The 17,128-nt window shown below is 35.4% G+C and overlaps 1 protein-coding gene and 2 pseudogenes across 1 annotated transcript in view; all 3 read left to right on the top strand.

The window, feature by feature from the left end:
- The first annotated feature begins 1,211 nt into the window (after positions 1-1,211).
- LOC129236577 (U2 spliceosomal RNA) lies at positions 1,212-1,395 on the top strand (annotated as a pseudogene).
- Positions 1,396-1,633: 238 nt separating this feature from the next.
- LOC129236500 (U2 spliceosomal RNA) lies at positions 1,634-1,819 on the top strand (annotated as a pseudogene).
- Positions 1,820-3,547: 1,728 nt separating this feature from the next.
- Positions 3,548-17,128, top strand: part of LOC129246726 (serine-rich adhesin for platelets) — a 76,857-nt gene continuing 63,276 nt past the window's right edge. Inside the window, exon 1 of the mRNA XM_054885400.1 lies at positions 3,548-4,025. Coding sequence (XP_054741375.1) covers positions 3,829-4,025 — 197 coding nt within the window. The 5' untranslated portion in view covers positions 3,548-3,828. The remainder of the gene's footprint in view (positions 4,026-17,128) is intronic.

The following is a 17,128-nucleotide window of genomic DNA, read 5'->3' as shown; positions in this document are numbered from 1 at the left end:
GCTTATTGACATACCCATTCAACCAAAAGTGAGCTTCATCGCTGAACAAAATTTTCTTCGATGCGTCGCGCGAACTGAACCATTATTTTCGTAATAAATTTGCACGATTTGCAAACGTTGTTCAGGTGTAAGTCTATTCATTATGAAATGGCAAACCAAACTGCGCATAAATCAAGTGACAGCTGTCAAAAAGACCATCTACGAAAAAAGTAGTGCCAACTTCAAAACCTAACCTCTAAAAAAACACCCTTTACTGTCAATTAAAGGGGTTTTCAGTAAGAGCGCTTCAACTTTTGAACCTTTTTTGAATAAAACACAAACGGTTTGACTTTTTTAACTAATTTTTTTTTTTATTATCGAGTTTGAACATATACATTTAAGTATGAAATTCGATTTCTTTTGCATGACCACCGCGTGCACGTTTTACGAAGTCCAATCGTTGAACCCAATTTTCGACCACTCTTTTGCATAAATCGGCCGAAATTCCAGCAATTTCGCGTTCAATATTGGCTCTGAGCTCACAAATCGTCGCCGGCTTGTTACTGTAGACCAATGACTTCACATAACCCCAAAACGGGACGGCTTGTTAAATGGACCGTAAAATGGCCGTAATGCTCTTAAAGTAGTAGCAACAGAACGATTATTTTCATAAAAAATTTGCACGATTTGCAATCGTTGCTCAAGTGTGTAGTGTTCCATGATGAAATGTATACTAATGAAGTTTACAAATGACAAGCGAAAAATAAAAAATATTGCGTCGTTCGCCCTCCCTATCGGAAAACAGTTGAAGCGCACCTATTGAATAACCCTATATTTGGAAGCCGTTTTAGCAGGTAGAGTCAGATTCGTCACGCGGCAGCATACATGGTCGCTTATCCACTCTCAAATCTTTAAACTCAATTAGCTCGAAACTACTTTTTTTGCTTGATCCATGGATATCGTCCGTACTAGAATCATATTATTATTTCAATTCTTTCGTATTTTTTTGATTAAAAAACTGAAAAAAAAAACGATTTTTAAAGTGTCAAATTCAAAACCGCGCCATTTTTTCAATTTTTTTTTTTTAAGTGAAAACTTCTTTAGAATCGTTGGGAGTGATTTGAGGAAAAGTGAAACGAAAAAAGCGACCAACTTGGCTACGAAGCGTTATATTATATGTTGATATAAATAATTTTTGTGAGCGTGTAATTCTCAAAAGTTTTGTTAGGTTTATTATTTAAAATGTATTGACTAGGTAGTGTGGTTATCAGCTTAACATCTGATAGATCCTCCATCGGAGGACAACAAATGTTAAACTGGTTTTTGGAAATGGGCGGAGTGTTTTATGGGCTTGCTCCTTCTCTGCCACGGGTTGACCCGGTATTGCAGTACCGCCGGGATTTCGGCTTTGAATAAATACAAGAAAAAATATACTAATACATTTAGCTTTGGTGGGAAGAGCCATAAATTTTTATATGAATACATGTAGACGAAAATGGAATTTTTTTTTTGAAATTTGCATTGTAGGACATTTCTGATTATTTATTGAACAGTTTTTTGGTTTAGATACTGAAAGTCAGTTTTAAGTGAATCGGTATAAATATTTCGTACATTAATTTTTGTGAGCGTGTAAATTCTCAAAAGGTTTATTAGAAAATCTATTGAAGTAGGTAGTGTGGTATCTGTTCCTATCAGCTTAACATCTGATAGATCCTCCATCGGAGGACAACAAATGTTAAACTAATTTTTGGAAATGCGCGGAGTGTTTTATGGGCTTGCTCCGCCTCTGCCACGGGTTGACCCCGGTATTGCAGTGCCGCCGGGATTTCAGCCTTGAATAAATACAAGAAAAAATATACTAATACATTTAGCTTTGGTGGGAAGAGCCATAAATTTTTATATGAATACATGTAGACGAAAATGGAATTTTTTTTTTTGAAATTTGCATTGTAAGACATTTCTGATTATTTATTGAAAACAGTTTTTTGGCTTTTCTATTTTTGGTTTAGATACTAAAAGTCAGTTTAAGTGAATCGGTATAAATATTTCGTACATTAATTTTTGAAGTGAAAACTTCTTTAGAATCGTTGGGAGTGATTTGGGAAAAAGTGAAACGAATTACATATAAACGTAGCGACGAACTAAATAACTTTTAGGCCAACACCGACAGTATGGCGCGATTGCCGAGCGGCTAGCAATGTGAGCTTCCGATCCAAAATTCTTGGTTCGAATCACAAGAAATAAAATTTTTTTTTTTGAAATTTGCATTGTAGGACATTTCTGATTATTTATTGAAAACAGTTTTTTGGATTTCAGCCTTGAATAAATACAAGAAAAAATATACTAATACATTTAGCTTTGGTGGGAAGAGACATAAATTTTTATATGAATACAAGTAGACGAAAATGGAAGAAATTTGTAAGTCTGTTTCTTCGGTCCGTTTGGGTATTTTTTTTGACAACATCGAAACCAAAGCATTTGTATCATATTTTATCTATCATAAGCCACTCGTATCATTTGTTGAAATTGAAAACATTGAGGATGAATAATGATAAAATGAAGAAAATAAAATATGAACTTTATAGCAATATTATAATGAACCTATAATTATCCCGCTCCTAATGCTGCTTTCGTCTTATTCTCTCTCAGTTTGTTTTACGGAAGGTTTCACTTCTATCAAGTCTAACCGTTAGACTGGTATTTTTTTTATTCATAGGCCGATTCCTATTTAATAAATATATGACTTCAAAAAACTTTCTAAATTTTATCTAAAATAAATTTACTTAAATTCTCCACTTTAATCACCATTTTTATTTCAATTAAGACCTTTGTGTTAATTTATTTTTTTTTTTTTTGCGATCAAGTATTTTTCTCACTGGTGAATTCTTACAAGTAAAAATTTATCCAGTAAAAACTTGCAACTTCCGCTCAAAATGAAATTGCATTTTCCCTTCCACTACTTTGCACGTTTTTTGATGTATGAACACCAAAACTTTATAATTTACAACAATTGTTACAAATTATTTGAATGTAGTTGTAACGAAATAATAAACTTTCATTATTTTATGTTATTTCCACAATAACTGTTTTTATTCCATTCTGAATCCGGAATGAATAAATTTTTATTAACCAATCAGACATTAATATGCTAAAACACAAAATTTAAACAACAAAGAAAATTTGCAGCTTAACTACAATATTTTTAGCGGTTTTCTGTTTTTGCTCACAAAAATTATCCATTGGCCCTCAAACTGCTGCTGTTTGTTTTCCTCTTTATTTCGCAAAAGCGCTGCCACTCTAATATATTCGGTATTCTCTATGTATTCTACGAGGACAGATATTAATGCTGCTAGTGCTACGTGATAAATAAGTAATTGGCATTAAAAATAGTTTTCGTAACCCAAATAAAGCAACTAAACTCTTATTAGACATTTAATTTTATTGCAACCTAAACCGTACGGAATTCAACAATAAAATGCATGTATGGTATGTAGTTGGTTTTACACCAGAGTGTGGCATCCCTTACAAGCAAACAGCTGTTCATTCTTGTCCTAAACCAAAATGAAAATGTGCGTAGTTTTTCTCCTTACAAAACAGCGCGAATAAATTTTATTAACTGCGATAAATGTGTGGATATATTTAAACAAATACGCAAACAGATTGTAAGATGTAACCTTTGCCATAGCAAAGTGGCGTTTTCAAAGTGCCTGTGCAGTGTGAAAATAGTGGATAAACAGTGAGCAACTGAGCATCTTTAAATAGGATTTTTTTAAGTAAAAAGCTGTTTAATGTAGAAAAGCATTCTAAATTTATAAAGTGTTATTGTTTAATCATTATTTAATTGTTAAAATGGATACGCCAAAACTGCAGCCAATAACAAACAAATTAAAACATAACACCGGCAATGCAAATAGTTCGCTGGCGAATGATAGTGCTGCCGGCACCGGTTATGGAGGTAACGTGCGTTTCAACAACAACAACGGCGGTGGGAACGGTCCGAATGGCAATGGAAATGATGTACCAAATCATCAGTCTATGTCTGGCGAGTGAGTAGTAATGTTTTTATTATTAAAGTATTAATTCTTCAGTTAAACTTTAGTAGCAGTTCAATGTCGGCTGTTAGTGACCATGCCATACTATGCAAATTATAATTAAAAGGTTAAACAAATCACGCACAGAAAACTAATAGCCACATCGCCAGTTTAAGCTTGGTAAAAGTACAATCTCTTATGCATTAATTACCAATAAATCCACAAAATGAATCCGTTCAATATGGCAGATTACCTACAACATTGACAATCAACTGACAGTACTGTTTTGAAAGGTTCTTGTTCTTCTTAATACAAATTATTTTGGTGGAATATTGTGTTTTTGCTTTGTTTAATTATTACTAACGATAGCTAATTTAGAAGGAGAAGAAATAATGTTATTATGATATTCAAAGAAAACTGCTATTTTTTAATATAAATGACCGGATTTATTTCATTATAAAGAGGAAGGTGTGCCGTTAATAGTGGAAAATAACATCAGGCAAATGACCACCACGAACACACTTACAAGACAATATCCTTTTCATGAAATTTTCGATAACCGAATTGCAAAGTAGCTGCCCTATGTCCTCGATAGCCTCACGAATTCCATCTTTGAGGTCTTGAATCGACCCTAGACTGTTGATGTAGACCTTCTCTTTCACGTGGCTCCAAAGAAAAAAGTCACAAGGTGTTAAATTACAAGATCTCGGTGGCCAATTGTGATCACCTCTTCGAGAGAAAACACGGTCGTTGCTTGTGGCCGTCTTGTTGAAAATAAACGTTGTCCAAATCAATACCATCCAATTCCGGCCATAAAAAATCGTTAATCATCTCTCGATAGCGCAATCCATTCACCTGTAACACCTGTTATTGGAAAATCCTTGAGCTAATTTAATTGCGTATTTTGCTGCTAATAATGAACAGTTGGAGGAAATCCTTAAACTACGATTACTGAGGTTTCAAAAAATTATGGCAGCAATACGCATTCGAAATTCGATATTGCATTTTATAATACGTAATAAGAGGACACACGCTTTTTTTCTGTTATATGAATGCATAGTTAATAATACGTAGCAAACACTTTATTAGAATTCTGTCTACAAAGCTGTTTTTTTACCGGCTTCCATTTTATTTAGATTTTACTTTGACGATTTTCTTAACACACGTAAAAATAATGATCTATTACACAGAAAACACCGGGTTGTTTGCCAAAAAGTATGGATAGTATCTAGGACTATTTTATAATCTCAGATTTTGGGAGAGAAATTTTGTATGGGAAATCTCGCTTTTTAATAACGGATTGGGAGTTAAGCTCGAAGAAGTAGATCATCTACTTATGTGTGTGTGAACGTATTGTAAGACGTTTTCATCACAGACCAACAAATACTATTTTGTTGTTGGGGTTGTTTTCTACCAATGGCACAACAATAATGATAGGTTAAGCCTTCCCATGTAAGGTAACGTCAGTACAGCAAATAAACAAAAACAAACAATTCACTTCTACCAATCGCCGTTATTGTCGTTTCATACCAACTATAGGGTGGGCCATGTAAAATTTGCTTTTTGAATTGGCTACAAAAAAAAACTAATCAATATTTTTTCAAATTTTTTTTTTTATTTTGAAGATGGAACATTGTCATTTATGAATGAAAAATAATCTCGTTCAAATGACTGCCACGACTGGCTCTACAGTAGGCCATTCGATCAACCCAATTTTTAAACACATTTTCGATTGTTTGGGCTCCACTTTCATGAATGGCAACTTCGATTTCGTGTCCAACGTCCAAACGGGCTTAAATCACAGCTCCGAGGCGGCCAATTGATATCGGAATTCAAAAACGGTAGCTAAAAGTTCGAGTGTAACTTTGGCAGTGTGACAAGTTGCACCATCCTGTTGAAACCAAATGTCGTCCATGTCATCCTCTTCAATTTTTGGAAACAACTCGTTGACCATGTCACGGTAACGCTCGTCATTTACTGTAACGCTGCTCCTCGCTCATTTTCGAAAAAAATGGCCCGATGATGCCGCCAGACCAAAAACCGCACCAAACAGTGACTCGTAGTGGATGCATTTGTTTTTCTGAGCCCCAAATCCGACAATTTTGCTTATTGACGTAGCCACCGATGTGAAAATGAGCTTCATCAGAAAAGATGATTTTTCGGTAAAAATGCTCATCTTCGGACAAACGATTTTCTGCCCATTTTCCTAATTTTGTTCAAGCGTATAGCGTCCCATTTCGTAAATGTCAAACCTTTAAGTAAATAATGAACACATTTGACATGTCATTTGTGTTACCATTCTCAAAAAAATAGGTGGTTCAAAAAGCAAACGCTATATGGCCCACCCTGTACTTGCTCTGATGTCGCAAAATGTCACCGAAATCGGCAGTTACGTCAAATCATTCGGAAAATACTAAACAGTGACGAAGATAATGCGAGAATTGTGAATGTATTAGTAAAAAAGTGTGAATATGTATATTGCTATTATGTTTATAAAATTGCCCAGTGTAAACGCCCAGTAATACCGTATCATCAAATATGCTCTGAAATCCAATTTTTTTATAATTTATTTCCAATAACTTCATATTTATGTAATATACCTACTTGTCACTGCTACCAATTAGTGGAAAACTAGCCGAACAAACCTGCAATTTTACATGTTCTCTAAAATGTCAAGCTTTGCTTACGTTTTACTCTCTTGTCGGCGGCTACAGAATACAAGCAACAACAAAATGTATGACAAATTTGATATTTCTAGATGTTTCAACAGTAAAATACACGGCATAGTTTTTTTTTACTCTACCGCGGCTCCTTTTAGATATACCTTTGAATGCGCTATTTATGGATACAGGTAAAGTTTGGAAATATTTCCACCTAACATAGCAGATTTTCAGCGTCATCACGTTAAGCTACTGAATGCGTGCAAAATATTAATATAATGAGAGGCCATCAACACCGGCTAAAAGATGCTACTTACTCAACATCTGTGTGCACCACTAAAAGGTTACAGAGTAACGTCGAATTGAGTGCATACACTTTACACTTTAACATACATACGTACATTCACATGTATGAACACTAAACGCAAAACTAATTTTACGGCAGGCAAGAAAAATAAAAAACAATAACAAAGACCACCTTTTGCCCTATCTCGTGTGGGTGCTCGGTGTCATCATAACAGCATAACTTGTCATATTAAAAGCATAAATATGCCCTCTTATTTCCCCCATCATCCCTTTTGATTTTTCGATTTTTTACTCTCCTTGTCTACTAGTCGCTTGCGCCAGAAATTGCTACCTCAACAATTTTTTTAAGTGGCTGTTGAGATTTTCTCTGCCCATTCGCTACACATTGTTTGCCTTTTCGAAGCTATTTTGTGCATTTTTTTCTTTGCTAAATTTTACAGCGCATAAAATATTGCCAGAATATTTGTTTTTATGCGCTCATAAGTAGGCAAATGGTCGTTGCTGGAGAAGGTTGGGGGAATTTTTTTTTTTATATGTGCCCACATATGTTGCCCATCGCACCTAACGCTAGTCAAATCGATGAATTTTTCGTTATGATCTGCACTGCCGCTATTGCTTTTCAATGTAGCAGCAGCTGTTGTTGAGGAGGAATTATACTATATTGAAAATGGCGAAAACGTGTCGATTTGTTTCCAAACCAAAAGATTTGTAATAGTCAGCATAGCGTATGTGTAAGGATATTAACTGCTGCTTGCCTCCAGTTTGCAAATATGTTGGCGTTGTATAAATGTGGCAAAAAATTTATATGTAAAAGGCATTGTAACGTCAAACCTCATGCCTTGTCTTCAAACCTAACTAATTCAACAACTTCCATGCGAGACATTTGGCTGCAGGCAACTTAATTCATCTTGCTAACACAACAAGCCTCAAAATTCTCGCATTGTTTGCGATTAAGACAAAACCACAATTAACTGAGAGCGTAAAAAAATTTTGAGTAGTAGAAATGAAAAAATGATAGGAGTAACAAGGAAACATGTCAAGCTCTGCTGTTTGTCTATGTCTGAAGTGGCAATTTTTTTTTCTTTTTTTTTTTGTGTTCCAGCAAACTAACGGATTGCAAGCATCTTGACCGCAGGATAAATGTCTAAAGCCACTCTACTACTTGAAATCGTCGTAGTTGCTGTATGAGTAGTTGAATTCAATTTTCCAGCAAATGAGCGCAAAGCTGCTGGGGAAATGTTTCAAATTTTAGTTGGTAGATGTTAAGCATGATGAGTTGTTGCAGACAAATTCTTTTTATGCTTGCATACCTCACGTGAGTGGTAATATTTTTCATTTTCCTATTGCATTTTTTCACTTTTACACAGTGTGTCGACAATTGATTGGAATTCGAAGTCACAAGCACAAGAAAAAAATGCTCACCCTCCCAATCATGCAAATCTCAAAGTTTGTGGTTCATCAGCCGTGGACTAAACTCAAACTCAGCTCTCGGAAGACTATGTTCATCATTGCATTCTTTCAACGCTGGACTTGTCGAAAGTTGCCACGCTTGCTTGCTGGCCTTCAACATGTATAAATATCCTTTTGCAACTTAATGCAATGGTGTGATGATGAAGACGCCTTGGTGTTTTTTTCACACATTCCACTATTACAATGTTTACTTACCCATTTTCTATACTCCATACGATTTCTCACGGCAGTTGAAATAATTTTAACAGGCGACTTGTGGGAATTCAATTTACACGCCTGGTTTTTTTTTTCGTGCACATATCTCTCTCCACCTCGCCGTTTCACAAGTTCAGTGAGTCCAGACCTTTCTCGATAATTGCTAAAACAATTTCAATGCATATCAAATTTTTATTTTTTTTTTATATTTTTTAGCTGTATTTTTCGTAACAAATAGAGTAACATTTTTTCCTACATAACAAAAGGTAATATATTAAAATTCCTGAGTGCTCTACATACCCACACTTAACTAAATAACAAAAGAAAAAAATTAAAAAATGCAAACCCCTCGAATTAACGCAATTAATTTTGCATGCTGAAAAAATGGAAAAATTAGCGTCGCCACAGACCGGTCAACGCCGGTTCAAACAGGTCAACCCAAATAAAAAAAAACAAAAACCAAGTCTAAAGAAATTAATAATAAACAAATGACGCTGAACACGCGGGAAACTCGCTTTCATGCGAGCGGGCTAGAAAAATTCCTGAAAAATTGTACCCCAACGGCTGTTTTCGACATACTCTCATATGCTTATACATAAATAGCATCCGAAGGTATCCTCGCACCTTGAAACGTTGATTGCGCGCATACCTGTTAAAAGTTTGAAATAATTTCTAAGTTACTGGCAAAGAAGTGGTCACTCAAAAGGTCATTTCGTTTATTATTAGCTCATTTATTATGAGACTCATTTTTTATTTTCCTTTTGTTTTCTTTTCCTGCAACCCACTGAGACTTGTGATTAAGTGTGCTGCTGCCTCCAATCATACCTTCGTCCAATTTCATCTGCCTCTTGGCTTTCATTTGCACCTTTCGCACATATTTCAGGAAAATTTACGTACACTTACACTCACACTTCGTTTAAGAAATTTTTAAGTTAAAAGTCGTGCTTTAGTGTTGAAAATCGTCGCGCACGAGGGTTACTGCAGTGCCAGTATATCCATGCTGATACTTACAAGTTATCGCGGACGACCCTACAAAAATTTTTAAACCATTTTCACATTACCAAAAAACCTTTAAAACAAGAAAAATGGTATCCCTTGCTACAACTTTTCTATCCAGCCTTGTTATTTACACACTTCCCATAGCCTACACCGACCTATAACTTCCCTAAATGCAGTAAATGTCCAAATAAACCATGGCCTTACTAAAAAACGACCTTCCGCGAAAGCGTGGCACCTGGAGCGCTGGTCTTGCTCAGCGCTACTAAATGGCACAGAGATCTGCTCACTTCTAAAGAGGCCAAAGTGGTAAGAAATTAATTATATATACATATATATAATTGGCGTTTACACCCTTTTCCGGTCGGACTCCTCCTCCTATTTGTGGTGTGCGTCTTGATGTTGTTCCACAAATGGAGGGTTCTACAGTTTTAAGCCGACTCCGAACGACAGATATTTTTAATGAGGAGATTGTTCATGGCAGAAAAACACTCGGCAGTTTGCCATTGCCTGCCGAGGGGGACCGCTATTAGAAACAACTTTTTCTTCATTCTGGTGTTTCACGGAGATTCGAACCTACGTTCTCTCCGAATTCCGTATGGTAGTAACGCATCAACCTATTCGGCTACGGCAGCCGGGAAGTTAATTAATGAAGTAATATTTTGAGGCAAAAACTCTGAGCTTAGATAAATCAAACAAAAAATGTTACAAGTTCTGGTTTTTCGCAACCCTCAATGAATCATGACTGAGGATTCCTTGAACTTGTCTACCCAACAATTTCATCTGTGTGTTTGAAAAGAAAAAAATGCATATACATTTTTCTTCTTCTCCCTACTCAATGTGAAAACGTCAAGCTGAAGTTTAGTCTAAAGATTTAGGACTCCTTTCGAATCGAAAATAACTCGCAAACAATCCCTTTCACAACGCTAGTAAAGAGCTCAGTCATGAAGGCTAACTGGTAGCACTTAAGGCGACAAAAGAAAGAAACATCCCAGGCAATAAACAAAGCGATCTATGTACCAATTTTAATTTTTACAGCGTCTATAAAGGCGTCGCCAACGACAAAACCTAGCTTATTACTAGAGTACTAGTTTTTCAAGCATAACCTTCATAGCGATTTCAATTTGAAAAGCAAAAAACATTGTTATTAAATATATTTATAAATAAATATACCACATACAAAAAAAAATATCCCTTGGGCTGTTGGCTTAATTCTAGTTGGTTTCTTTGTGGCTCCATTTTACTATACCGAGTATTTCATTTACGTTATGACCGGTTCCAGCCCTAAGAGTTCGATTTCGATAGTTGAGATTGCACCTTGTGTAGTTGTTATGTCTGCGCGAGTTTCAGTGGCATACGTCATTAGTGGTCGAACGATAGTTTTATAAAACCTTACTTTGCTTTTTGTGCTCATTACTTTGTTTCGCCATACGACGTCTCGTAAACAACCAGATATTCGAGTTGCTTTTTGGTATTGACTTCGAACCTCATCTATCAAGATTTTTGAAGATATGATCTTTGCTCCCAAGTAATGAATTTTCATAACTTGTTGAATACTTTGGTCATATGCAGCAAATTTACATCGTAATGGATGCCGCGATATAGTAAGCGATGGCTTCTTTGGTACGGAAAAAAGCCAAAAGCATCGGGAAATTTAACGTCAGATGAAATCTTGCTGTTCGACTAGTTTAGTTTAGTTTATTAATGGACTCTTTCAGAGGTTCCAATGGCATTGTTAAAGAAAAAACCTTTCTTCTAATATTACTAAAAGTTGGTCATGAGTTGAATTTGTTGAGCTGTTGCAGTACCAGGAGAGTAATTTTTATCCAGAAGGTATTCCGCGTCGGAGGGTCGATTAGGCGATATCGATCGTGATCCATTCCTCAACTTACTGCAAAATACGATGTAATGGCCTACAAGCGCTCCCGATAGGAACAGAATCTTAAGTGGGGCAGCTCCTCCAGCACTTTCAAATTTTTTCATTTTTTTTTCTTTAAAAATACATTTACAATCTAAACAATATCTTTTCAATGTTTTAAGCTTAATAGAAAGTCTACAAAGTCGAAAACTTGAATCGTGTTTTTCATGAAATACTTTTATTCCTTTCCGCTCTGTCGAAGATAACTCAAAAAGTAATCGAGATATCAACTTAAAATTTTACAGGGATATTCTTTAACATATTGACCTTTGCATGTACCTCAAATTTTATATTAATTATCCCTAAAAATATTATTTTGATCGATGTTTATAAAGAACAAAATGAAATTTTTTTTTGCGAAAAATAGGTAAGTGAAAAGCGAAATAACTTATTTTAATGAAAAAAATATATATGGGGGATTTGAGTTGATTACAAGAGACTGTACATTCCACGGTGCAAATTAAAAGAACCACGTTTGAGTAGCTATCGTGCCGCCATTTTTTTTTTCAAAATTTTTTATATATTTATTTAAGCATGAATATAAACATGTAATTTATTTTAAGATAATAAATACTCTCAGTTTTTCGTAAAAAACGATTGAAAAACTCGTTGTCTAGAGAAGCTGCCCCTTAATAAAGGATTCAACTCAGAAGGGATCTCTATGAGTTCACTGCTGAGGGCAAAAAATACGTATCTTTCAAATTAAGTTCAAACTATTGTAAATGTAGTGAAGAAATTTAAAAATTGAAAAAAGAAAAAACAAACCCGACAAAGCAGGTGTGAAAAAAGATAATTCTAAATAGCATTCTATCGGCATACGATGCCAGGCACATGGCCCTGACCGGAATGTTGGAAAAGGGGGGAAAAAATAACTACTAAAATCAGAACGACCGGACACCGCACTCTGAATAAATTGGTTGTTTTGCTGCTAAAAAGCCCAAATAGTCGAAGCTTTGTTCAAAATATAAAATTACTTAAATGTCGTTTGGGCTAACTCATCGAAACTCATCGACTATCGAATGATATTGGCAGGCAAATACAAAAAAAATGTAATAGATTGAGATGACATTTGTTATAATACTAGCAAAGTCACTGAAAAGTCTTATTCTAGCAAAGACTGAAAGTCATCCAAGTAATGGTGCAAAATTAATCACCCTATCGGAAGATTTACAATTTGTGTGCATCATATTTGACCATTGTGAGATAGACAAATAGAAGCGCATAAAGGCCAAAATAAAGATTTCCACCACTCAAATTCATTTTTTAATTCATTTAGAAATGTTATTAAAAAACAAAGTTATTAATTTTGCGCCACCGGCAGTTTGGTTATGGTTTTAGGATAGTGAGTAAAGCCTTACTTTAAATAGTGCCAGGAATAATGTCTATCCAAATATTTCGAACATTTTCTGGTTGCCAGAATCTTGAAACATTTTGTCTTAATGTCCAGAACTCCATACAGAAGCAACAGTTGGGTAGCGTACATGAGCTCTGGGGGAGAGTGCAGCTGATTTGGAAAGAAATGCCATTAAAAACATGCCTATAACTTCGGTTCCTTCGGTTCCATCCGAAACAGCACATCTTGTAAGTCCACCTTTGTGTGATATCGATGACACCATGTCATGCCTTCATTCGATGCTGTACCTCAGAAGCGTCTATGAAATAATGCACAAGCATTTTGTGTAAAAAAATAGTTTTCGATGGCTGATCCGAAACAGTTTGAGGAACTCGGAAAATATTTATTCTAGCAGAGGACCCGAAATTGGCAACCAAGTTTTTGTGCTCGAAGCCGGACAGCAAAATTAAGGCTCCTTAAAGTAAATGGGAATGTTACCGGAACGGCTTAGGTTTATATCTGGTCAAGGACAGTCGCTTCGAAAATTCAAAGTTTCAAACAAGGGAATTCTATATGTTACAACAACTACAATAATTATTCACACCAACAAAGCACACACATTGTCTTAAATAACAGTCATCTTTTCATCGTGCCAGTATCTATAGAAGTAGTAGCCCTCGTATATGTAGTATAGGTTTTGAGCATCTACACCCTACCTCACAATCCTCATTCATAACTCTCAAAGTGTGAACGAAAATTAACACATAAATTTTCAGCCTCCTCCATCAGTGCATACTATCTTCCTACCCTCTCAGCGTTTGTCCTGCACACTCGCCCACTCTTTTCCCCCCCGGCACATTCGTAAGTAGCGGCCGTCGTTTACTCGGCGTCCAAGTCGTGTTTTTTAGCAGAAATTGTACTACCTGCGGCTGTTTAGTTACTTTTGCCCACTTTCTTACTCTACCTGAGCTTTTACTGTCATTTCGCTCACCAACTTAAACAATTTTTTTTTCCTTTTTTGGACTTTAGGTTTCGTTGTTTCCGTTCGACTAGCTACTGTCAAAGTTTTTCAATAGCCTTTGTATGCGTGCTTCTATTTATTTTTGTTTATTTTTTGTACTTTTGTTTCTTCATTGAAGCCAATTGACGCCTTCACTACGTGATGTCCTTCGAGTTGCGGCCACTAACGCCACTACGGTTACTGATACTGACATTTTTATTATGTTTCATCGAATTGTATTGTTGATTGGATTCACCGATTCACCGCTAGCGTCTTTGCTTGCACATTCGCCTTAGCCACAAATAGTGGATACACAAATTAGCTTGGCAGAAGCATCTTCCATATACCATACATATGTATGTATGTATGTATTTAGCAACCACCCACAATGGCAGTGTGCTGCGCTGGCGGTAAAATCATGTTTAATTTATTTTTGCAAACGTACTCGTTGCAAATTAAAAATAAACAAAACTTGTTTGCATCATTTCGTCTGCTGCCCCGTCGCCATATTCACTGGCCACAAACTCACTTATGCGCGTTTTATCCCATAACTTCCCGCTAGCTACGAGTAACGTCTTGTCAGAACTTAGGCAAGTTAATGAAAAATCGCGGATATCCTTTTTCTTTAATTATGATTTTAAATTAAAATATTCAAAACCAAATGCTGTGCTGAAATTTGAATTTGAATTTGGATCCACAATCTGCAGCAAAGGCCAGACGCTATTTATCCACTATTCGTACAGGCCGTCGTTAAACAAATGCAGAAATAAAATCAACTTCCTTTCGAGTGTAACAATAAGATGCGCCGCTTCCTCGCTAAGAATAAGAAAAGAATGCGGAAATAAATAAACGTCGCGACTTTTTCCAAATTGAAATAAAAAAGCAAATATCCAAAGAAACAGTGGTACATAAAAATTTTCGTACACCTGCTCAGAGCACAATATTTAAGTTTTTGACTTAAAATTCAAATCCCCTAAAGTTGATGCTACACAAAATAAATAAATTTACAAATAAAAATTTTTAATTTTAAAGCGTAAAAAAGTCAGCACACGATGTAAATATGTACATAAAAATGCCACACACTCATAAGTAAGCCTAACAATTTTTGTTTTCATCGCTAAAATGTACTGCTTATCTATTAAAAACGATTAACTTTTGTTTTATCTAGTAAAAATAATTTAAATAAAAAAAAAGTAAAAGTGTAGGTTGCCTCTAGGTGTGTTAGATTTAATTTAGTTTTTAAGACACATTAGAAATCTTTTTTTTTACTCAAATGATTAAAACGACATACTCAAACGGTTAAGGTGGGTAAAATGTGGAAATACTTTTATTTTGAATTTTCCGGCAGACACTCTATGTCCGATGTATACCGTACCGAGAGCTTTCAACGCTTTTTTCTACATTTTCCAAGCCAGCCGCACTCAGCTCGAGCAACTCTTGGCCAATTGAATTGAAATTTTAACGTACCGCCATTGTGGCATTTAGCCTATAATTATTTATTTATTTATTCGCTGTAGTCATTGCACTACAAAGGGTATTTCAAAAGGCGTATCTAGATATTGTTTGAAAATAAAACATGTAAAATTTTAGATTCTTTCAAGTTTCACCATTTTTATTCAAAATACGGGTCTTAACAATTAAAATTGCAAAATTTCTACACATAATTTAAATGTCCACTAAGAGCTCGTCTACGGTTAAAATCCGCCAAACTGTCGATTCATGAATGCCTTATTGTCTAGAACGTCGAGATATCGTTGTTATTGTTGTTACTGTTGTTCGGCAACACTTTACGCTACATCAGGAAAATGTTCAGTTTTTGGTCTGACAATTCTTTTTATATCCTTGACAGAACCAGATTCTTGAAATTTTTCATTAACTTTTGGCTTGTCGACTCATTCGGATCAAGTTGAGTTTTATTTCGTCCTCTGGTAAAATATGTTTACCCAGGTGTTTGTGCCACTTATGCGTCAGAGCTGACCATGAAGCCAGCCCATGTTTTACGGTTTCATCTTTCGCTTTACAGAACCTGCATACTCCATTTGAGTATATTCTCAGACTATTAAAATAAAAATAATTCAATCTACAACGCCCTGTTAGAGTTCCTGTGATGATTCTAAAATTATTCTTATATTATATTATTCCATACAATCTTTAAATCGGTTTAGGTTAAAACCGCCTATCATTGACTTATATTGCGATAAACCCGAAGGAACGTCTCAAATATGTTCTTCTTTGCCTTTCCTCTGCTTCGTGAATAAGAGAAGATAAACTATCCTTTTTTAGGTCACAATAGCTCTGTACCTATAAAGGAAGAGGTCGCCCCTTTCCTTGCTAGTTTATATGCCATTTCGTTTCCAATTGTAATTGCTATGTGCCCTGGAACCCCTAGGATTCCCATACCTATAAATTTATTTATGTATTAAATATATATTTTTTTGTCGGACTATTCTTTTTTTTTTTGAATTCGTGCAGTTTTTAGAAATCTATATATCGGTATAAAATTCTTCGCTTTTCCATTTTGTTTTCTAATGAAAATAAAAAACAAAATTTTTTATTGGTGAACGATAATATTTTGACAAATTAGGAAATTCGGCCAAGCGCCGAAAAAATTAAAAAATACGCATTTTTCGCCACTATACTAGCCTGACCGCCGAAAGAATTTACAAAAAAAAAAGCTTGCTTTTCTCTTTTCGGTTGTCAGACCGAGGCAGTGTCTCAGACGGTATCATCAGCAAATGTCATCTTTAGTTATAGCCAGAGCTCTGTACTCGCCCATGTCGTCGCCGATCACTGAACGAAACAGGTAAACAGAACGTCTCAGGCATAGGAGTATAAAAAGAAACGATTTATGTCTAAGAAGGGTGGATAATCCACTGTCGCTGGTGCTCTAATAGAGGATTGCCTAATTCTTCTAAGAGCCGTAAGCATTATTATATTATTATATGTATTGAGTGTTTTTAAGAGCTTGAGACTTTAAATGAATAGATATCCGGCATATGACCGCGGCGGCTACGAGTTACATGGCCCATTCGATCACTCCAACTTTTAACTACTTTTTCAAATAAATCTGACTGTTTGGCGTTAATGGTAGCTTGAATATTACGATAAATCGATTGTTAAACGTGCTGTGTGGCAAGCTGCACCGTGTTTTTGGAACCAAAAGTAGTCGATGTTTAGCTGATTAAATTTTGAAAACAATAATTCAGTCAGCATAGCTCGATAGCACTATCCATTCACCCC

Source organism: Anastrepha obliqua, chromosome 1 (genome assembly GCF_027943255.1).
Source record: "Anastrepha obliqua isolate idAnaObli1 chromosome 1, idAnaObli1_1.0, whole genome shotgun sequence".
NCBI lineage: Eukaryota > Metazoa > Arthropoda > Insecta > Diptera > Tephritidae > Anastrepha > Anastrepha obliqua.
Note: the sequence above shows the minus strand (reverse complement) of the source record. Positions and strands in the feature narration are given on the sequence as shown.